This window comes from Tiliqua scincoides, chromosome 2, assembly GCF_035046505.1.
Source record: "Tiliqua scincoides isolate rTilSci1 chromosome 2, rTilSci1.hap2, whole genome shotgun sequence".
NCBI classification, from domain to species: Eukaryota; Metazoa; Chordata; class Lepidosauria; order Squamata; family Scincidae; genus Tiliqua; species Tiliqua scincoides.
The window spans coordinates 120,387,576-120,411,759 of NC_089822.1; the positions used below are offsets into that span (position 1 = coordinate 120,387,576).

The window sequence follows — 24,184 nt, forward strand, 5'->3', positions numbered from 1 at the left end:
TGGTTCTTTGAGAAACAAGATGGGAAATGAAGAGTGAACATTTGTATCCAAACTGAATCAATTGGCTTGTGTAACTTACTATTGTAGAAATAAAGCCTCCATACCCTTTTTTAAAAAGTCTGTGACTGTTTGGCATTGCGTCAGTGAAAAGATTCTGACAATCTTTCCAACAATGGTGCCTCCTCCGGGACATTGATTGTTCTCTGCTAAACAGTTGTAAAACAACTTAGGAAAAATGGAGAGAAAGAAGTTTGGATACAGGTTTCCTCTTTGTTTTGTTTCTCCCCTGGTTGCAGGTTCTACCTAGTTGTGGGTGGAGGTGCAAGCAGGTAAGTGTTTGTCTTAAGTGTTTGTCTGTCTGGTGTCTTTGTGTTTGTCTAATAGTCGACTAAAGAGGTGGCTGCAGTGGCTGCAGGGGTTGAACAACCTCATAAAACAAGGTAAGTACAAGTAGGTAAAGGGTTTCCTAGTCTTGTATCTTAGGTTTAAACCTTGTTAGGAAAAATAAGGGCCCTTGGGATAATGGTGTATTATCCCCAGTTTTGACTGTCTTTGGCAGGGCAGTCGCAGGGTTGCTTTAGTGCCAAGTCGGCTGTAACCTTTGAGGAACAAGATGGGAAACGAAGGGTGAACATTTGTATCCAAACTGAATCAATTGGCTTGTGTAACTTACTATTGTGGAAATAAAGCCTCCAAACCCTTTTTAAAAAGTCTGTGACTGTTTGGCATTGCGTCAGTGAAAAGACTCTGAAAATCTTTCCAACAAGGTGTCACTGCTGAAATGACATCCCTTTGGGCTGTCCCATATGATGAGACATGGCCAAGATCTGTGTATCTTCTGTCATTTGCAGCAAATGAGAGAAAAATGCTTATTTCTGGTCATGACCTGTTCAATGACATCACTTCCAGCTTAATTACATCATTTCCAACCATCATCAGGCATCATGAATCCCATTTGGCCTGCTGTACGAAACAAGTTAGACACCCCTGTCCATGATGTGGTTCTGCCCAGTCTGATCTCCTGGACTGATGGCAGCGGCATCAATCTACTAAGACTTTTCCTCATTAAGCTGTGTGTCCAAACAGGGGAGAGAAGGGAGCAAAAAGGGAATGAGCAGGCTAACCAGCAGACATTACTGCCCTAGATGAGTGTGCGGTCCCTGGTATGGTCTCTTGACCCTGACAGCAGCAAATAGCTATAAGAATCAGTAAGCCAAGGCAACTGGTAGAATCATCCTAAAAGCAACAGGCAAAGCTATGTGAACAAAACATAAGGTGGGTCTGAAGGGGGTGAACTATATTTTAGAGGGTTATGAAATTATGAATCATATAGAGTTATGAGACATATAGAGTTAATCCAATGAAATAATGTGTAAGATGACAATGTAACTGAGAGATGAGTCCTTTGAATGGATAACAACATGTAAGAAGTGTGATGGGAAAGGATGTTGTATGTGCTTTGATGTATAACTACAGAGCTATGCAGCAGGATGGTGTGTTAGAAGTGTTAACTAACAGGAAGGGAAGTAGGAGATTAACTCTGAATTTCCCAGAACTCTTTCCTGTAGTAAGGTCCCGAGTCTCCAAGAGGATTCTTTCACAGCAGAGGAGAAGGTGAAGTCAAGAAAGCAAAGCAATCCCTCTCTCTTGGGATGGAGTGCCCCCTTTAGAGGATCTTAGGGCTACTTGAGAAGGGGAAGACCAAAGCCTACTTGAGGGCCTACAATGAAAATTTCACTAATGGGGGAGGGGGAAATGCTTGTTTGAACAATCTCTCTAATTCAAGGGAGCATCAAAATTATAACATAAATCATGCCTGATGGGGATTATCACTTAATTGGAAAAGGCACACCAATTATTTCTAGTTCTTATTGAACATGGCATGATGAATAACACCAGTTGCTCAAATCTGAGGTGACACAAAACGCACAATAATCAGCACCTGGCTGTTTGGGCAGAAGGACATACAGCCCTTGTCTTTTGAGGTAGAGGCTTTCCTGCTAGCACAGGTCATCCTTCCCACGAGGCATTGCAAAGAACCAAAGTTTGGTTCAGGGAATTCAGCAGCCCATTGGAGATTTACAGCCGGGTGGCGGCACCAAGACTGCATCTCTAACTGGCTTTCTCCAGAACACTTCCTGAATTCTTGTTCTGATGCTACAACACCAGACACAGCAATAGAAACTGCAGTCTGGACATAACTCTAAGCTGACCTTTCTGAGAAGCAGCCTTGATCATTTTCACAGACAGAAGAGAAAATTAAAATTGGATGGAAATGAAATCTTTTTAACTTAATTAAGATGTCAACTTGATTTGCTCCCTAAAGGTAGCCAGTCCTTGAGGACTAATTTGAAGACTAATTGAAGACAACCTCTTCATAAATGACCTGGAGACAGGGTTGAGCAGTGAGGTGGCTATGATTGCAGACGACACCAAACTTTTCTGAGTGGTGAAGACCAGACGTGATTGTGAAGAGCTCCAGAAGGATCTCTCCAAACTGGCAGAATGGGCAGAGATCTCCAGTTGTGTGATGTCATTTTTTGGCAACTCGGAAACAGTGATTACCAAAATTGATCACAAAATCATCCGGTCAAACCTGCAGCAGGTTGGACATTTCCTGTGCCATCCAGAAGAGCTCTTGGTTCACAGCTGTTAACTGTTACCAGCTTCACTCCCATCCCATGAAACTGTATGTCAGAATTAGTTTCTAGCCTGCCTAGGATCAGGATGGACTCAGGCACTGCTTGGCCTTGGTTTTACTTTGCCAGGTAATGTTGTTGGCTGCGTATATTCTTTTTCTACTGACTCCTGTCAAACATTTACCCAACCAGGAAGGATCTGCCTGGCTGTAAACCACAGGAATACACCAAGATCCACTGCAGTGGGTGAGTCCTAAATCCAAAGGAACAGACTACCATCTCCAACAATGAGGAGAAGACGACTTAGGCTTACCTTGTATAATCTAGATAATTCCTTACAGATAATTCCTGTCACATCTTTGCCCATGTTTCTTCTGCAATCTGGTGGCAGAAGACTGTTCCTTTTTCAAATCAGAATGCTTTCATATAAGTAATTCTTAGTTTTTCTAGTTCTGGCTGCAATGAGAACGATGGAAAATGCCATGGATGGTGTTCGCATGGATGTTTCTAGATATATGTACTGGATTGACAGTTCCTTTCCCTGCAGACTGGGAGCCCAATCCTAAATTCACCCAGTACTGGTGCTAAATCCTAGCGCTGGCACCCTGTGCTATAAATGTGCCGTAAATCTCATCTACAGCGCCCAGTGAGTAGGAAGCACTGGTACCAAGCCAGTACCAGTCAAGCACCTGGCCCAGCACCAGCAGGAGGAGGATGCACTGCTGCCTGGGGTGAGTGAAACCGCCAGGCGGTGGTGGGGAAAGGGCAGAACAAGGGTGAGTTGGAGGGAGGGACCAGGCAGGGGGTGAGAATGGTGAAGCATTGTTCTACCATACTCTGAACTCCGTGTTGGGCTGAAAAGCCCGACGTGGAGACTCTGAAGCCTGCATCGGCAAAATAGCTGGCACAGACTGGAGAAGCCCCATTCCAAAGTCCTCTTCCCCCGAGGAGACTCCGGGAGGCTTCCCGTGCCCTTTGGATATAGTGGTGGCTGCTTTGGCACTGCTGCTCCAGCGGGCGCCGGAAAACTCAGGGGTGTACTGTGAATATCCTGATTTTCTTTGAAATGATTACCATTTCTTAGCAAAGAGATTGCAGAGTCAGCTGGTCATGGGAAGCAACGTAGGAATCCATAACACTATCAGTGCAGTGATTTGACAACAGCATCACCTTCCCAAAGCGGGAGCGATTCTTCTGCTCTTTTAAACACACCTCTCCTTGTACGGGAAAAAGATGCTTTTGAGTTTGAAAACACTGGGCAGAAAATGCAAATGTACTCATCTGTACTAATTGAGGGTGCTGGTGGTGAGGCTGCCTGGTGGTGCTTCTTACCATCCTGCAGTGTCTGGCATTATTCTTGTTGTTGTAGTCAATATAGTTATATTGCTTTTCAACAAGAGTCATTCACAAAGTGGATCAGATAGTAAAATAAATCAAAAGGTTCCCTGGTCCCAAAGGGCGCACAACCTTTAAAAAAGAAAGTACAGAAGAGACACCAGCATCAGCCACTGGAAAAGACCCCCTGCAGAACTGAAGACAGGTAGTTGTGCTCTCCCTGCTAAATATACAAGGACAGCACTTTATAAGGTGCCTCTTGGCCCAGGTATCCTCTTATCACAGGCTGCGCTCAGGTTGAAAGGACCATCTGTGTCATGGTGCGCATATTTCAAACGGAGGCTGAGCCTGATGGATTGTGCTGTTCAGCTCTAACTGCTGCTTTCTTAATCTGGATTGATGAAATCCAGCTTCACAGATAACAGTCACCATGTCAGTGGCACACAGCCGGCACGCACACTGTCAAGATGGATGAACAGAGCAGAACAGTCCCACTGGGTACGCACATATTTCACATGAACTCACTTCACATGACACGATCCCTGTTCCCCTAATCAAATGTCCATCTGAAAAACAGACCGTAAAACAACTGCACGTGGTGTCCATAAACATGAAGTCAAGTCATTCCAAACGTTTCAAAGAGTAGGCTCAGAAGGAACTTGCCAGCCCTGATGGTCAAAACCCTGCACAGTTTGTCAACTGTGTTATGGTTTAAGGTGACTACTCCAACCCATGCGCACTGACATGCAACCATATCGTGTTCTGCCATTAAGTCATGCTGTGTTCTCTGCCATCTCTTTGATTATAAACTTCTTGCAAGAAAGGGGAAAAAGAATCCCAGTAGCTACTGACCCACTGCCCCAGAGGGAGACTCTCCTTGCTTTGTTCCTCAGGCAGCCTAAGAGAAGCTGGCTGTTCAAATGGAGTTCCGTCTGGGAGGACTCAGTGTAAGCTCCCAAGAGCTGCCAGTACTGCTTCATTGAATGGATTAGCCTCTAGGACATGGATTGACTATATACTGCCATCACACAGCCTTTGTGACTGGAGGCAATTTCAAGAGGTCTCTGCATAGCTGCTCTGTTGTTTAGAGACAACAGAGACCCTCTTTTAGAGGGTCTTTTAGACACCCTCTGGTCATACTTGTCTCACTGTTCTTTTTCTCTGATTTGTTTCCTTTGCAGGTGGGCAAGCATCAACAATGATGGAGGACATGAGCAATAATGAGACCTTTGAGTTTGTTCTGGTGGGGCTCTCCCATCATCCCCAGGCCCAGGCTGTCTTCTTCTGGTTCCTGCTAGTAGTCTACATGGTAACTTTGATTAGCAACGGGCTCATTGTCATGGTGGTTGTGACTGATCCTGCCCTGCACACTCCCATGTACTTTTTCCTTTGCAATCTCTCTTTCCTTGACATCTGCTACTCATCTTGCAGCATCCCGCAGATGATGATCAATTGTCTGGTTGAAAGGCCAGTTATTTCTTTTACCAGATGCTTGCTTCAGATGTACGCAAGCCTTTTCCTTGGGATGACAGAGTTCCTGCTCCTGGCTGTGATGGCATATGATCGATTTGTGGCTATATGTAGTCCCCTGCACTACACTCTCATTGTAAGCTGGCGGGTGTGTGTCCAGTTGGCGGTCATGTCTTGGGCTAGTGCCTTCTTGCTGACTCTGTTACAAGTACTTGCACAACCCACGAAATTCTGTGGCCACAATGTGATGAATCACTTCACATGTGAGCTACAGGGATTCATCAAATTGGCTTGCTCCGATACCCACCTCAACAAGATCATTATGTTTGTCACCAGCTTTCTGGTCTTGGTGGTGCCCTTCACATTCATCCTGGTGACATATGGGCGCATTGGGCTGGCTGTCCTCCGCATTCGTTCAGCACAAGGCCGGGGCAAAGCCATCTCTACCTGCAGCTCTCATTTAGCAGTGGTTGGGATCTTCTATGGCACAACTATGGCCATGTACTTGAGACCCCAAGACAAAACCTCCTCAGATCATGAGAAGCTGGTTGCTGTGTTCTATGGAGGCATCACCCCCATGCTCAATCCCCTTATCTATAGCCTGAGAAACAGAGATATAAAGGGAGCTCTGCAGAGGACTTTTGGAAGAAAATTCATTGAGTGATATTGTATTATGATAAGAAAATGTTGTTTTAATATGGCTAAGATAGAAGGCACACTTCTTATAATACAGGGGTGGCCAAACCACAGCTTGCAAGCATCATGTGGCTCTGTGACATATTATGTTCAGCTCTTCAAAATATGTTGACTGGGCTGCTTTTTGCATCACAATTAATATAAATAATTTTTTCAAGTTTTATAATTATTTACCAAGTATAAACTGAGAGTCTACTGGATTAAGACATAAGTTTAGTGTTCATGGCAAGTAAATATATTTAAGAATTTAAATGCTTCTTAAATATTGCAGTTCTCAAACACTTCTCTGGTATATCTGAAACATCTGACATTTATCATATGTGACTCTTAGATTAAGCAAGTAGGGCTCCCCGGCCTTCTGAAAGTGAAAGCGGAGTGATAGCACCCCACTTCTGGTTTTGTAGAGGTGGAGCACGATCGCTCTGCTTTCTCTTTTAGAAAGCTGGGGAGCCCTGCAGACACTTGCGCAGGGCTCCCCACACCCCAGGAAGGATGCTGCAGGGACTGGTGAGTGCACCCCAGTCCCTGCAGCCCCCCTGAGTGGTGCGATCCGGGGGATCACGCCGCTGCCTCCCCCGCCCCCGCTGCCTCCCCCAGCCTCAATTCCTTCCCCCCGCCCCCGCAAGGACTTACTGCAGGTTTCAAACTCCGAGAGAGTTTGAAAACCACAGACTTAATTGGTAAATCTGTAACCCTGATATATCGTGCATGATGAGCAGCTGGCCAACAGTATGTTTGCTATTCTCACAGGACTCCATGTGTACACTTTTAGCTGAGAGATTTCATGTTACTACTTTTTTTCGTCTTTATTCCTTAGCTGGTGCTTGGGGAGCAGGTTGTCCTCTCAATCAATACGCTGCTGTAGGTGCGACTGGGATCTGTGTGTCATTTGTGAGACACTTCCACTCTTTGTGATTTCATGTTACTACAGGTCCAAAAATGCTTTGCCCCCAGCAAAGGGCTAGTGGAAAATCTCAGAAGAGCACTGTAATCTGAATGAGTCAGTGGTGTACCACATGCCCTTCTTGATCCCCCTGGACTCCTCAAGGGTTCCTAGCTTGCTGCAACAGCCTGCAGTAGTACATTCTCATGTATGTCCATGTCCAGCAGTGTATATCCTAGTCTTATCACTTAACTGGGTGCCTCTTCTAAGGCTCTTTGTGTTATCTCAGAAGGTCTCAGCCCAGATTTCAGGTTTGGATACTTGGGGGTGACCTCAGAGTTTGTTCCAGATCTTTCCTCTCTTTGCTAATTTCATCTTGAAAAGCACTGGACATTGCTTCAAGGCCGAACACCTGCTCTTGAGGGGGCTAGTTTGAACTTCTAATCAGTGCAGGTATAAATATATTGAATGCTGCTTATTAGACATAGGAGGCATATGTGAGAAAGCGCTGAGATCTGTAATTGTTAGCATACAGCATCCTGGAAGGTGCTACACCCCCATCACGGCTGCTGAATTGGTGCTCCCCACAAATGACGGGGCATAAACATGATGTCTGTTCTGTCTGCTTTCTTGAGATTGTTAACACTGCTTATGAGTTATCAATAAAAGGCATTTGGCTTTCCACATTGATGTGGTTATTGCTTCCTGAATCCAAAGAGAACCATTGAACTCTGGCAATACATTGGCACTAGCACTATTTGGAAAGAGGGGACTACTTTTCTTGTCTCCTCTTCCCAACCACATAAATTCACTCCTGAGGGCTCTGGGATGTTCTTGATGGGATGTGGCTTGGGGGTGGCCAAGAGGAAGAAATGAACAGAAGAGCTTCCATTTGTCTAAAGTGCATGATTTACTAATAATTCATAATCCCCTTTCTGATCATACTCAGCCCAATTCAGAGGGTCTTTACACATTATGCAGAGGCCCACATGTATAAGTGGATTCTGTGCATGTGGTTAATATTATACTAAATAAGTGGAGCCTGGATTCACTGTCAAATCCTCAGCTTTACCTCCTGATTGACTGGTCAATTATAGCTGTTTGCACAGGGCCTCATGTTCACAACCACAGCGGACAGCAGCTAAAGCTCCAGAGGTTGCATATTACGGCAGCTCCACAAATGAATGAGCCATCTTTTTAGATGGCCAGAAAGAAGAAACTTCCCTGGGGTCAATGAACTCTGGAAGTTTTATTCCGTTATGGATCTGAATTACCAGCAATGGGCAGTATATTTTTGTTTCAAAGGTCAGGAAAGTTGCTAAAGAAACGACAGCAGAAAACATACTCAGTGCAATATGAAAAAAGATGAATTTTAATTATGTCTATGGGGCATGATTTCACTAGAATCCCAAAGGTAGCAGAATCATGCAGAAAAGTTGTTAGTGCTTAAATCCCAGCTCGTCACTTTTTTCCTCCTAATCAGATAGAACAACAACTCTGGTTGCATCATTACAATTAGTTATAGTAAAAGATTTTTGAGTCTTACCCTTAAAGGGTAGGTGTAACCATTTCATGAATTTAAACTCACAGCCCAATCTTAAACTGCCCTGTACACAGGACTAGGCACAATGGCATTCTGACTGCATTTAATTCCCAGAACCCCTGCAGATACCGAAATCCACGTATAATCAAATCTGCAGGTCTTGGCACCTTTAACCTTTCAGAGGCGACTGGAGCTGGCCTAAAATGTCACTTCTAGTTTCCCCCAAAAAACTGAAAATGACCTTCTAAGGCCTTCAGGGGGCCTTAGAAGGCCTCCTGAGGCCCCTGGAGGCCACATGTAGCCTTCATGGGCCTCAGAGCACCCCCCAGAAGAGACTAGATCATAGCCCCAGTCACCTACAGAGGGTCCAGGTCGGGCCAATCCTACTGGTTTGGGACCTGCAGATAGTCAAATCCAGGGATCCCAAATCCACTGATTAAGAGGCTGTCCCATCCAAATATCCCAACTCCCTTCTAATGCCCACTTTTTGGCTAATTAACACCCTCCTTTTCCAAGAACAACAGCTGTGGTGTGCAAAGAAAGGAACACGATTCCTTATCTATAGCAATTAACCAAATTTATTGGTACAAACACTGACACTCCCTGCAAGTCCTTTTGTCCAGAGGCTTTCCCTCCCCAAAACTCCACTTGTGGAGTAAAGGTCTGAAGCCTCCAGTCCAAGTCCAATCAGGTCTAATCTCCAATTCACAGTCCAGTCTTCCCAATTCAGTCTTCTGCAGCAGAGTCCCTCCTCTCCAGCAGAGTGTCTCCTCCAGCAGAGTCCTGGCAGTCCTCTCTTCTGTGTCCTCCAGCAGAGTCCTGGCAGTCCCCTTCTCCCGTAGGTCTGGGTCAGGTAGCCCTCTTGGTCTGGCTCCCTCTGGGTCAGGAGTACCGACTGGTCTGGGGTCCCTCTTGTCAGGTAGCTTTGTTTCTTCTGAAGCTGCCTTTTATCCTGCAGCCCCTTGTTAAGTCCAAATGCAGCTCAGCTGGGAGCTACCTTGAGCTACCTCGTTAACTCATTCAAAGTCCCATCAAGGTCAAATGAAGTTCAGGTGTCCATCCAGGTCTCCATTGGCCTTGATTGATTACAGCTGTGGAGCCAGCCCTGCCCTTCCCAGAGCTGTCAAACAGCTGTCAAAACATGGAATCACTGTCAACACCACTTCATCCACCTGATGATCTTCCATTACAGAGGCCCAACTGTATTTGCAAATATTCAGTCGTTGCTGAATGTCCTAATTTCTCCATTCGAATTTTGAAAGAGAAATGACACATTGGTGTTCTGCATGGGGAATTTTTAATTTCAACATTCAAAACCAAATGTTCTAGAGCAACCATTCTCAATGGGAGCCATGTCACCCCCTGGGAAGCTCAGTATGTCAGAATGTTCATGTTTTCTTGGTGTTCAACAATAAACTATGTTTATCTGTTCGTGTTGTATCCTTGTTTGGTGGGGGGAAGGGTGGAACCTGAAAAGAGCTCCTAAGGGGCTGTGGCCATAAAAGGATTGAGAATGGCTGCTCTGGAGAGTTAAGCAGGCGTCTGCTATGAAGTCTCATAAGTACAAATGCTACTTTCCACTGAATGTCATCAAATGCTGCCAAATACAATGTGCCACAGGGTATTTCAAATTTCGTTCTAGCCTGGAAGAACTGGATTCTTTGGAAGATTAAACGGCAGGGAAAAGGTTGTGGACAGCAGAAAGTTTAAAGATCAGGTGCTTGGTAAAGACCCAAGTTCTCAAATCTGAGTCTGGATGCTAAGGTAAGTGTTTTTCAGAGGCAAATATATAAGTCCTTATGAAACACTTTTTGCATGTGCTTTATCCAAAATCTAGCAAACCATTTCCTGTGCATTTTGTGCTATGTTCAATTGTTCTTGAGAATATCAGTTCAACTGTGAGTTGTAAGGATTACATTTTCATTTTTACAACCAGAAATCCTTATGTAGGTAGAATACAGAGATGATTCAGACATGCTGCCCATTCTATTCATGTCTAGGAAGGAATCGGTCCCATTGAATTATACGCACAAGTCTTTGGAATACAGCCCTATTGAACTCAGTGAGTCTTCTGAATCAACTTGCATGTAAGAGTTCAAGACAGATTAGGGGCAGCTTTGAAAATAATGTTGTGGCTCAGTTTACCAGAACTTTGAATGAAATTGGCAAGATATAGAAAGATCTCATGCTGCTAAATCAGAAGATTCCAGGATGTTAGATGGGTCCAAAACTAAGGAAAAATAGGTGAAAATGGTGAAAACACCACTCTCAACTATTTTCCTTCTTCTTACATGCAGCCCATTGTGGCTCAGTTTACCAGAATTTTGAATTAAAATGGCGATATAGAAAGATCTCATGCCAATGATCCTTGAAAGCAAGAACTGCAGAGAGAAGACAATGATTCTCTTTACAGTTTCTTACACCATGCAAGGCCCATAATGTTAATGTCTTTCATTTGTCTTGGTTGCCAAGAATATGCTGCTCCTTCAGTTGTGACTAAAGAAGAGACTCAGGCTTGGGCCATAAGGAGCTGCCATTAAACATAAAAAGCTGCTAATTAACCCCTGCTAATTGGGTAAGAGGCACTCTTTCAAGTGGGTGTTCCTCTTTTTAGCAGGGGGAGAGTAACTGGCCCACCTCACCCCAGCAGTGTCTTTTCTAGTGGCTGTCTGCTGGTGTTCTTTTTGCATCTTTTTAGATTGTGAGCCCTTTTGGGACAGGGAGCCATTATTTATTTGATTTTTCTCTGTAAACCGCTTTGTGAACTTTTAGTTGAAAAGCGGTATATAAATACAGTTAATAATAATAATAATAAAAAGGGCATATTGAGAACAAAATGGAAAAAAATGATGGTGGAAAACAGCCTGACTGCAGAACGCATGAAAAATGAAGTTAAATGTTACCATGCGTGGGAAAAAGACCTATTTACAGCAATCTCATTTATGATTTAAGCCATTTCTGCCCAACGTTGCATATATGCAACAGGGACCAAATGTATATACATTTTGTTGTCAGGGCAAAAATGGGTTTTAATGAGAACTGACTGTTGTTGTTGGTCAGTCGTTCAGTCATGTCCAACTCTTCATGACCGCATGGACCGCAGCATGCCAGGTCCCCCTGTCTACCACTAACTTCCAGAGTTTGTCCAAATTCATGTTCAATGCCTCCGTGACACTAACCATCTCATCCTCTGCCATCCCCTTATACTTTTGCCTTCAATTTTTCCCAGCATCAGAGTCTTTTCTAAAGAATCCTCCCTTCTCATGAGATGACCAAAATATGAGTATAAAGCTGTTATAATGTTTTATGTGTTGGATATCATTTTTGATAAGTGACGAGAAATTGCTTTACATTTTCTCATAAGAACATAAGAACAGCCCCACCGGATCAGGCCATAGGCCCATCTAGTCCAGCTTCCTGTATCTCACAGCGGCCCACCAAATGCCCCAGGGAGCACACTAGATAACAAGAGACCTGCACCCAGGTGCCCTCCCTTGCATCTGGCATTCTGACATAGCCCATTTCTAAAATCAGGAGGTTGCACATACACATCATGGCTTGTAACCCGTAATGGATTTTTCCTCCAGAAACTTGTCCAATCCCCTTTTAAAGGCATCCAGCCAGATGCTGTCACCACATCCTGTGGCAAGGAGTTCCACAGAACAACCACACGCTGAGTAAAGAAATATTTTATTTTGTCTGTCCTAACTCTCCCAACACTCAATTTTAGTGGATGGCCCCTGGTTCTGGTGTTATGTGAGAGTCTAAAGAGCATCTCTGTATCCACTTTATCCTTCCCATGCATAATTTTGTATGTCTCAATCATGTCCCCCCTCAGGCATCGCCTTTCTAGGCTGAAGAGGCCCAAACGCCGTAGCCTTTCCTCATAAGGAAGGTGCCCCAGCCCAGTAATCATCTTAGTCGCTCTCTTTTGCACCTTTTCCATTTCCACTATATCCTTTTTGAGATGTGGCGACCTGAACTGGACACAACACTCCAGGTGTGGCCTTACCATAGATTTGTACAACGGCATTATAATATTAGCCGTTTTGTTCTCAATACCTTTTCTAATGATCCCAAGCATAGAATTGGCCTTCTATACTGCCGCCGCACATTGGGTTGACACTTTCATCTAACCCGTCCGCCACCACCCCAAGATCTCTCTCCTGATCTGTTACAGACAGCTCAGAACCCGTCAGCCTATATGTGTTGATTTTTTGCTCCAATGTGCATGACTTTACACTTACTTACGTTGAAACGCATCTGCCATTCTGCTGCCCATTCTGCCAGTTTCGAGAGATCTTTCTGGAGCTCCACACAACCACTTCTGGTCTTCACCACTCGGAAAAGTTTGGTGTCGTCTGCAAACTTAGCCACCTCCCTGCTCAACCCTGTCTACAGGTCATTTATGAAGAGGTTGAAGAGCACCTGTCCCAGGACAGATCCTTGGGGCACACCGCTTTCCACCTCTCTCCATTGTGAAAATTGCCCATTGACACCCACTCTCTGTTTCCTGGTCTTCAACCAGGTCTCAATCCAGGAGAGGTCCTGCCCTCGAATTCCCTGACTGTGGAGTTTTTTCAGGTCATCTCTGAAGAAGAAAAAAAATGCATCCGATAATAACATTTTTATTGGGGATTTCTATAAATTAGTGTTTTTCCCAGTGCCCTGGAGTTTCCTTTCATTTTTCACAGCATATTGAGAACACAAAGCAGAAGTCATATGCTGTATACCCACAGTTCAAAGTTCAGCACATCTGTTTCTGCAAATTCGCAGACATACTTACTGTGCAATTTTTGCTATTTACTCCTTAAAATATGGAGGCATTTAAAAAAGACTTTAAAATGTTTTTGTAACATCTGGAGAAGTAGAAGGGTATAAGGAACAGCTTGCTTCAAACAGGGATAGCATAAAAGGAATGAAGCACATCAGTCTTTATTTCACTTTATGTGTTAGAATTTCACTCACCTGTTACAGCCCAATCCTGAGCTGCCCGGGGCGCACAGCTCAGAGAACAGCTCCTGCCGCATCCTGCATGCCTCAGCCTGCTGCAGGCGGCGCCTCCGGAGAAGGGGACTTTTGTTCCCTTCTCCCAGCTAAGGGAAGGGAGAATGTGAATGTGGTGGGGAGGGAAATGGTATTATAGCATACCCTGCTGGTTTTTGATAACTTTTGGAAATAGTGTAATTTTGACTAAGTTTTAAGGTGAAACCCCACCTGTATGTAAATCACAGCCAATCAATTGCTTTGCCCACTTATTGCCCACCTATTTCCCATCTTTTATGTAAATGGTATCTTATCTGTATCCTATTAGGAGTTAACCCCATCTCTGATGTAAAATATCAGCCAATGGGAAGTCTAGATTTTGAGACAAAGGGCTGGGAAATTTATAAAAACTCTGGACATCATTGGGTTGGGATCCATGCTTTGAGACAGAAGTCCCGTGGACCAATTGCATGCAATTCAAACAAAAGCCTGTGAACCTGCACTCCTGAGTACCAAGTTATTCTTGAGTTGTGTTTTCAACCTTGCAACACTAAGCCAAATTATTTCCTGATGCAGGGAACCCATTTGATAATTTTTTTATCAATCTGCTTTTTCTAGAGCTGCTAAGTGTATTCATCGGATTAAGCCAGAGGTTCGCAGACGGTGGGTTGCGACCCACCAAGTGGGTTGCGATAGGATTTCAGGTGAGTCGCAAGAAGCTGGCAGCCGCCATCTTGGAAAAGGGCAAAAAGACCTAGGCGGCGCCATTTTGAAAGAGGGCAAAGCCTGGGCAACGCCATTTTGGACTTCCTCAGGCAGAGTAAGAGGAAAAAGCGACTCACACAGGCGCAGAGCAGCCAGCGTGCTGCTGCCTGGCCCCGTTCCTGGGAGAGGAGAGCCTGCCTGCAGGTTTTCAGGTGCGTGCTCCTCACCTTGGCTCCCTTTTTACCTCACAGGCAGCCTGGAGGGGAGCCCTGAGGTGCACTGAGGTGGCAGCAGCATCAGCAGCGTCCAAATCCCATCCGCACTTTCCTGGGAGTAAGCCCCATTGACTCTAATGGGGCTTACTTCTCAGTAGACCTGATTAGGCTGGCAGGCAGGTGAGACGGAGCCCATGGCAGGGTCAGCTTGGTGGAGGAGGGAGGGAGAGGAGTGGGCTGGGGGACTGTGAGGACCATCACCACCACCAGCAGCAGCAGGTAAGGAGCACCCTGGCACCTGGTGATGGAGCGGGTGAGCGCCCCTCCAGCCTCCTCGCCTGCCTGTGCGAGGGAGAGATGCACATGCTGCCGTGGAGCCCATGGGGGCGAGAGGAAGCCTGGAAGGGCACCCAAGTGGAGCCCCTGGAAGGTGGTGGCGGCGGCGGCAGGCATTCGCACCTCTCCCTGGCACAGGGCGCTCCTCCAGGCTCCCTCTCCCCTGCCTGTGCCTGTGCCAGGGAGAGGTGCAAATGCTGCTGCTGCCCCCGCCGCCACCACCTTCCAGGGGCTCCACTCAGGGCGTCCCTCTGGGCTTCCTCTCGCCTCCCATGGGCTCCACAGCAGCATGCGCACCTCTCCCTGGCACAGGCAGGCAAGATGGAGGCTGGAGGGGCACCCTGTGCTAGAGCTGCTGGAAGGCGGCAGCGGCAGCAGCTGCAACAGCAGCATAGGCAACTTTCCCTGGCACAGGGTGCTCCTCCAGGCTCCCTCTCACAGTCCTTCCTGTGCCTGCTGCTTCCGCTGCTGTTGCCTTCCAGTGGCTCCACTCAGGGCGACTCTCCAGGCTCCCTCTCGCCTGCCTGTGCCTGTGCCAGGGAGAGGTGCAAACACAGCTGCCACTGCCACCGCCTCCCTCGGGCTCCACTCCAGGGTGCCCCTCTAGGCTTCCTCCCGCCTCCCATGGGTTCCACTGGCAGCAGCAGTGTCCTCACCTCTCCCTGGCACAGGCAGAGGAGGAGGCTGGAGGGGCTCTCCCCCGCTCCATCACCAGGTGCCAGGGTGCCCCTTGCCTGCTGCTGCTGGTGATGGTCCTCACAGTCCCCCAGCCCACCCCTCTCCCTCCCTCCTTCACCAAGCCAACCCCACTGCGGCGCTGCCCCCCCCACATAGCAGGTTTGCCCCCTGCTCCCTCTCTTCAGCCCTCTTTCAGTGTGCAGCCTGACTGCTGAGGCACACCTGGGATGGGCATGGGTGGCATCCCCTTCCCTGTCTGCTTGTATCTTGCCAGCAGGCAGTCATGGAGGCCACCTCACTCTGGTAAAGATAAAGGGAAGCGCTGCCACCTTGCCACCTCTCACAGCCACAACAAGCGAGCGCTCCCTTCCAGTGTAGCTACCCCACTGTTTGGCTTCTTTTAGCAGCTGGGAGGGGAACAGTGGAGCATCCCTATCTTCCTCCTTCAGCGGTGAGGGGGATGTTCCATCGCTCCCATTTCTCTGATGCACACCATTAAAAGTAGTCAAACAGATATGATGCATCTCTCCAAGTTCCTTGGCCTCTGCACTGAGAATATGTCTGAGAAGCCACAGACGGGGTTGGACCAGATGACCTTTTACATAGCTTGCAATTCCATGACTTGGCTGATCTTTGGAATTGTATGTGAAATGGTCTGAGAGTGAGGTCAGAGCATGTGGCTGAGATCATTTTAATGATCTTCTCTAGGGTTGCTGGAGAGTGAATTGTGAAATGGGGGTTGGACTAGATGACCTTTTCCATGATTTTGGAACAATCTTCAGGGTTGTATGTGAAATGGGCTGAAAGTAAGTACTGAGCATATGCCACAAATATTTTGTACCAGATGTCTTATTTTTATTATTTTTGCTTGATTGCAATGGTAGCAGGGGGAGGAGAACTGTAAAAAGCTTCTGAGCTGGAATATTTTCTCTTGTCATTTACAGTTTGAGTTCCTAGGTAAGAACAGTGATGTCACTTCCTGCTTGATGACATCACTTCTGGTTCTGGCCTCACAGTGATGACACTTCCAGGCTGATGACATCACTTCCAGTCATGACATCACTTCCAGGTTGATGACATCACTTCCAGTGGGTCCCAGACAGATTGTAATTCTCAGAAGTGGGTCCCGGGCTGAAAAGGGTGAGAACCACTGGATTAAGCAATTGAACTTAGATAATGGGTTTGGCCATACAGGCTGTACATTCTTCCAAGTTGATTAACTAGATTATTAAATTAAAGTTTAATAACAAGTTTTGACTTTTATTAGTATTCATGACTGAGAATGAAAGGCATCCTGGCATGCTAGCTGCATGTATGTGCAAGCTTTCTTTTCCTTGTGCCAATCTTGATGAAAAAGAATGATACTCATGTGATTCAGCATTACAGCTTTATTTTCTTTTAATTAAGCAATTGAAGTTAAATAACAGGTTTGCCCAGTGTCATCGCTAGGAGGGTGCAGGGGGTGCAGGCCACACTGGGTGACACGCCGGGGGGTGACGCGCTCTGGGGGCATGACGCGCTAAAATAGCAGCATTAGGAGCTACCCCATCATGCCATACACCATTGGATGTGGAATACAATGCAAAAAATCAGAGCGAAATAGCTCCTTTCCTTCAAAAGTTATGGCCAAAAAACCGGAAAGAAAAAATGCATGGAGCCTATGGAAAGTGAAAGTGAGCAGTATCGTGCATTTCCTTGTGAGTAGGCGTACTTGCCATAGTCCATTGGAAAGGGCAGGCTGAAAGGAATCCAATGATACCAGAATGGTCCCGATCCAATAAATGCAGCCCAAAAAAATACCTGAGAAGTTCCCTCCCAGCTGCGAGTCTATTGAGCCTGAAACAAAGCCACGTGGCCACATTCACTAGCGAGTAGGTGAACTTGCCTTAGTCTGTCGGAAAGGGCAGGCTGAGAGGACTCCAAGGATGTCAGAATGGTCCTGATCCAATGAATGCAGCCCTCTAAAACACCGGAGAAGGAGGTCCCACCTCCCAGCAGCAAGTCTATTGAGCCCTATGGAAAACGAAGCAGCCTCACGGTTGCGTTTACTCTCGAGTAGGCAGATGTGCCTTGGCTGGTGGTCAGGCCAGGCAAAGGGGAATGTGAGAACACCAGAAGAGTCCTGATCTGATGGAGCTGGAGTGCAACAAATGCTCCAGAAGGCAGCCTCCTCCCCCCGCCCCCCACTAAAAAGGACAAAAAAGAGGCTTGAACTGGTAAGGGGAAGTTTTCTATTTTGCACTTGTAAAGCCAGGAGGGTCTTTGTCTTGATATGCCTGAAACAGAAGAACTTTAAACTGGGCACTGGGGAGGGCTGGAAATCTCACTCATTCTTTTTGCAGGCTTGTTATTGCAGGCAGACTACAGAGCAAGCTCCATTGACCACTATGGGACTTACTTCTGAGTAGACATGCATGGGCTTGAGCTCACAGGCTGCAATTCTACCCACACTTTCCTGAGAGTAAGCCCCATTGACCACAATAGGAGTTACTTCAGAGTATATTCACTTGGTGGAACAGAACTGGCTCCTCCTTATTTAATTATTTATTTTATTTTAATTTAATTATAATTATTTATTTTAATTTGCTTGATGATGTCACTTCTGGCCATGACATCACTTCCAATGGGTCCTGGACAGATTGTCATTCTAAAAAGTGGGTCCCAGTGCTAAAAGTTTGAGAACTGCTGCAATAAGGTGTTAGTAAGTTGACATGGGGGGTGTGTGTGTTTGACTCTACAATTTTTCAAAATCACTAAAATCAGAGTTTGGAGGAATAATACCATCATGTTATATATCAATCAATGCGTAATTTCATGCAGAATGCAAGGAAACAAACCACATTGAAATATCTGTGTTATAACAAAAGGTACAGCCCAAAAACCAGTGGGGGCGGGGCGATGGTACATCACCATGCCCATAACCTGGGACATTGCCCCGCCCACTGCATGGGGTGATGTGCAGGCCTCCCGCACCGGGTGATTCAAATCCTAGTAATGCCACTGGGTTTGCTGTACAGGCTGCACATCCATACCAGCTGTCTTCACTGTGTCTGATTTGGCAAATAAGGTTGCAATCCTGTGCACACTTTCCTTGAAGTAAGCCCAGTAAACACAATGGGACTTACTTCTGAATAAACATGCCTAGGATTGAACCAGAAGAAATATTTTCATGTGATTCTCCACTATAGTGTTTAACAGCTGACTAAATAAAGATCTCTGAGTGATGGCATTTCATATACAGACAGTTCAACCATTTCCATTCCACTCTTGCAGGTGACATGGAAAGTTGGGGCAACTCAACCACAGTGACTGAGTTTGTGCTTCTGGGCCTCTCCAGAAACCCTCAAGTGCGAGCCGGCTTGTTTGTCATCTTCTTAGTGATGTACCTGATCGCAGTCGCTGGGAACAGCCTCATCGTGGTGCTGATTGTGGTGGATTCCCATCTCCACACCCCCATGTATTTCTTCCTCAGCAACCTCTCCTTCATTGATGTCTGCTATGTCACCACCTCTGTCCCCCAGATGCTTGTGCACAGCTTCACAGAGCGGCCAACTATTTCCTATGGCAGATGCTTTGGACAAATGAGCATTGCTGTTTGTTTAGCAGAGACTGAGTTCCTTTTGTTAGCTGTCATGGCTTACGACCGCTTGGTAGCAATATGTAACCCGCTACGCTACAGCCTAATCATGAATGGGAAGGTGTGCATCATACTGGCATTGGGCCTATGGACCTTTCCAGTCCTCTTGACTCTGGTCACTTTTCTCACCCTGCAGGTAAACATGTGTGGGCACAATGTAGTGAATCATTTCAAGTGTGAAGTCCAGGCAGTCTTGAAATTGGCCTGCTCTTCCACCCGAATCAATGGGATTATCATGGTGCTGGCCAGTAGCTTCACTCTGCTGTTCCCCTTCATCTTCATCTTGGTAACATATGGGCGCATTGGTTTTGCTGTTCTGCGCATCCGCTCAGCCCAGGGCCGTGGTAAGGCCTTGTCAACTTGTGGCTCTCATCTGGCTGTGGTGGGGATTTTCTATGGCACAGCTCTGGCCATGTACCTCAGGCCTCAAGCCAAGAGATTTACCAATAGAGAGAAAGTAATGGCTATTTTTTATGGAGTCATTACTCCCATGCTCAACCCCATGATCTACAGCATGAGGAACAGAGAAGTGAAGGGGGCCCTGTGGAGAGTGATTGGGAGAAAAGTAGGGAAGTGAGCTACTTCAGAACAATATGTATAGCCAACACTAATTTAGAGGTGTCAACCATAAAGCCCATGGGCTGGATGTGGCCTGCAGAAGCTCTTTATCCAGCTCTTAGCTCTCCCAGTACTATCATCAGGTGCTCTCAGCTGATGAGCTCTACTGAGGTGTCACTTATGAAAGAGCAACCCACATGATAGCTGGGCTCTCCCATATCTTAAAGATATGATTATGATTTGCAGATTTCTTTTGTTATTTGTTCCTAGATGAGAAAAAAACTTATGTTTGTTCATCACCTGCACGTCACTTCCTGCTTGATGACATCACTTCCGTCCCTCAGCAGCCACCATGAATGCTAATCAGCCCACTGTATGAAATGAGTTTGACACCCCTGCTCTCACACATTACACTTACAACCAATCCTACCTAACTCCCTGCATAGCCATGCAGTGGCACTATTGTGGCATCCACTGTATTTCACAGGGGAGTTGTGGCATGTTGAGGCCTCCTTAGCATAAGCCTCCACTGCTTCCATGGGTCAACTCAGACCTGCACCAGCAGCAGTGCTGGTGCAAATCCATGTTCATCAGTGAAGGTGGATCTAACCCGGGGAGGTGGTTAGGATTTGGCAGGTGCTGCTGCCACTGAATCCTCCCTTTCCCAGGCACAATCCTCCCTCCTCCCAACGCCCGTCACCACCCCATTCAACCCATCTCGCCAAAATCTAATGACACTTATTGACTACTGGCCAGTTGACAATCCATCAATCATTCTCTCTCCAGCCGCTTAGCTTCGATCCAAGGCAACCAACCCCTCCCTTCCCCCTGAGCATGTGAAAGAAAGATAATCACTTTGCTGTGGGTGAAGGGAAGGGTTGTTGGCTAGGAGTGAAGCCTTTCTAAGCAACTGGAGAGAGATTGATTGATGGATTGTCTGCTTAATGACTCTGTCTTACATCACAAAGGTCAGCAAGGCTATTTTTAAATCGCCTAGTAAAGGGACATTGTTTTTTAAATGGATTTGCAATTTTTGAGTTCTGGGAATGGAACCTTTGTGAACAATGAGACTTAACCTGTATTTTGAGCCTCTGGCTTAACACATAAGGCACCTTAAAGAAGGATTTGATTAATGCTTCTACTGGTATGTTGTTTAAAGTACATTTACTCTGATAGTATTTACAAAAAATTGTGAAGACCAGAATTTGAAAAATTAATGAATTAAAATGTAGCTTATGATATTTTGCTATGTTTTTAATAAATTAGAGACTGTACAGTTCTTAGTTAACAATTACTTGTAGGTTTTTTTCAGGATCTGGCCTCAGGTAAAATCAGACAAACTATAGTCAGACACCCGCTTAAGTTTAAACACCCCCCCCCCCCAACTTAACCAAGGGACATAGAACATTCCATGATTTTTGGCTCAAAATCTGTCCTCAACTTATTTGTGAGATCGACTTATAGGCAGGTGTCTGCAGTAACTCTTGCTGTTTGCAAGACAGCTGCTGAGCTCTTTTGCAGGGCAATTAGGGCTTGTGGCAATTAGTTATCTGATCTTGCCATCACCTGTGTTTACATTGGAGGCTTTGCTCAGTGTTTTGCAACCCACCAAAAATCATGTCACAAACCACCAGCGGGTCCTGACCCACCATTTGGGAAACACTGTATTATGCTATTGTTGTCCCCCAAGAAAATTGGTGATCTGTTTTTCCTGGCACTTCCCCAAGTCATTCATCCTCATGCATAAGACAGCAACAGGAATTAGAAGAAAAACAAAGAGAAGCAGCTTTGCTCAACTAGATGAATGAATGACATGCCCCTGCACTGAAAGTTTAAAATTACATAGTTTCAGCCTGAAGAACTTCATTCATTCATTCATCTTCCAGTATTTTCTAATTCTTAATAGTCCAGCAGCCAAGGGACACCAAATTTTTTGGAGGGAGGGATTTGTGGGAATACAACCCCTCCTCAAGGTTGATTTTAAGGGGGGGGGGCAGCTTTGCCCTATCCTCAGTATGCATGAGGCAAGGTAGGAAAACTGCGTCTTCCCAGTGAAGGGAGGTGTGGAACTGAAGCTCCTTCAGTTGTTAGGACTTTTCTTCCCACCCGGTGCCTCACTATGTATCCAGAGGTGAAATGGCCCACTCATCCTTATTAAAATAGTAAACATGTAAAAAATTCTGCTTCACTTGAACAGTAGCCCTCTCCCCTCACAGAGAAACACCAACTGTCTGTGAAGAGGACAAGGAGGAGCAGAAGATGGGCACACACACACACACACACACATCTTTTCTATAAATCTGTAGAAAAAATACTTGAAGCTGTCTTGAGCACAGACAGAAAAGATGAGATATAACTATTTTAAGTACATAATGAAGGCTAACTGATTGATGGTGGCATGAGCTGTCATACACAAGAGGTTCATCAGTTTCATGAAATGACCACAAAGATGAGGCAAGTAGGTAGATCAGTAACTGACAAAGCAGAGATAAGCTTAAAATTACAGGTGCAGCCTATTTATCCATGGAATTTTTATCTGTGGATTTGTCTCAACACAAATGGGGTGGGGGCACTGAAAGTCACACACACCTTTGCCTCCTTTGCCCTGCGCTCCATTTCCAGGCAGCCCAAAACACTGCAAAAAGGCTCTGCCTCGCCCAGGCAGGGAAATAGCCCTGGAGCCCTGGAAGAGGTTCCCCCTGCAACGGAACACTCCTGGAGCCCCTGAGCCAGCAAAGAGACTGAAGAGAGGAAGGGGGGGCAAAAATCTCTGTAGCCAGAACACATGCAGCAAGGTGGAACCCCCCCCCCCTCACTCACACAGGGGCAGGTGTGATAGCAACAGAGGGGATTGCTTTTAAAAAACCCAGGGAGTGTTTGCCAAATCCCACCCCCCACTGAGATGGTGCAGGCAATCACCAACACAAGCAAGCCTTCCCACCAAGCAAAGCATGAGATATAGCCTACAATCCTCTCCACACTTTCCTGGGAGTAAGCCCCATTGACTGGAATGGGGCTTACTTCTGAGTAGAAACGCATAGGGCTGGACTCTTAAAAGCTCAGCAGGACAGCTCAGCTCTGCCAGATCTAGTGCCCCATGTTGGGCCTTGCAGCCCAAACATGAGGCTTCTTGATTCTGCACCAGCTAAATAGCTGACACAGAGTTGAGAAGCCCCATTGCAGGGCCATTTCCCTTACCCAGAGGAAGGGGATGAAAGTCCCCTTCTCCTGAGGAGCTGCTGCCAGCTGCCTGGCAATGTTAGGATGCCACAGGAGCCATTTTGGTGCAGCGACAGCCCTGTGCCCCAGGCAGCTCAGGATTGGGCTGTAACAGAAGTCTCTTCTGAGGAAGGGATCATTTGTTCCCTTAGGCAGGAGTAAGCCCCTGCAGTGCAGAAGGGTACATTAGACCCACATCAGCAAAATCACTGGCACGGATTCAGCTGCTGCAAAATGCAGGGTCCCCTGAGGAATGGATGGAATCCTCTTCCTCCTTTGCAAGTTTCAGGTGCATGACTGAAACTTCTTCATCTTGACACTTCCAAATTGTTAAGGAGAAACCCCCAATTTCTCAATCAGTTGTACTTGAGTCAGCATTTTAGTGGTAAGGGGCAGAAGGGTGTGATCTGGGGACTGAGCTGCTTGAAGTACTGCCTAAAGCTAAGCAGGAACAACTGAGTCATGCCCTAGGAGGGGAAACACAAAGCCAAGCTGACAAAGTGTTATGACCCGTTGTGAGAGACGGAGATGCTGTTGAGCTGCCTGCTGTGAGAGAGCAGAGGAGGTTGGAGAGGTAAGCTGGCAAGAATGGATATGACTTCTTGAACCTGCTGTTCTGCCAAATCCCAAACCAAGAGGAGAATTATGAACCTTCTTGAACCTGCTGCCTGGAGAATTATGCCCACTTTAAGCAAATTAGCTGCCCTTCTTTCCCCCAACAAATGACCCTGGTTCTGCCCTGCAGTCCTGCTGGACCCCACCTCCAGGGTAGCCTGTTCAACCTGCAGAGGTCCTCTCTCCTGCTGGCAGCCTCCCACCACTACAGCAGCCCCTTGGTCCTCAGCAGGTCTTGGGCACAGCAGCCACACACCAAACTCCAGTGTCTCCAGCAGTCCATTAGTTACAAAGTCAGTCAGAGTATGCAGGGCAGAGTCCAAAGTCAATAAGCCAAGTCACAGTCCAAGGCCAGATTCCAAAGTCAAAAGCCAAGTCCCGTCTCCTCCAACCTGCACTCCTTCTACAACCCACAAACCCTTCCTGCCTCAGGTGCTCCTTATATCCCTGAGGGCCCTATTGCCTTCAAGTGGCTGCAGGTGTGCAGCACACTCTGCTGGATGCTCAGGCCTTACCCTTAAAGGGGCCACTGCTGACACCGCATCTACCTCCTCGCCAGATCTTCCAATACACCTGCAGAAGCTCGATGCCATACAGCCAGAAGAGATCACTGTGCTGTGAAGGGAAAACATCTGGTGGACTGAGTGTTCTGTGCCTTTTCACAGAGCA

At 46.4% G+C, this 24,184-nt stretch overlaps 2 protein-coding genes across 2 annotated transcripts; both read left to right on the plus strand.

Annotated features, from left to right (window-relative positions):
• Nucleotides 1-5,175: 5,175 nt before the first annotated feature.
• On the plus strand, nt 5,176-6,108 carry LOC136638748 (olfactory receptor 13H1-like). The gene has a single exon (XM_066612778.1). The coding sequence runs from the start codon at nt 5,176-5,178 to the stop codon at nt 6,106-6,108; it is 933 nt and encodes a 310-aa protein (XP_066468875.1).
• A 12,656-nt stretch (nt 6,109-18,764) lies between these two features.
• Nucleotides 18,765-19,700, plus strand: LOC136638749 (olfactory receptor 13H1-like). Its single transcript, XM_066612779.1, has one exon. It carries the CDS (start codon nt 18,765-18,767, stop codon nt 19,698-19,700), a length of 936 nt encoding a protein of 311 aa, XP_066468876.1.
• The last annotated feature ends 4,484 nt before the right edge of the window (nt 19,701-24,184 follow it).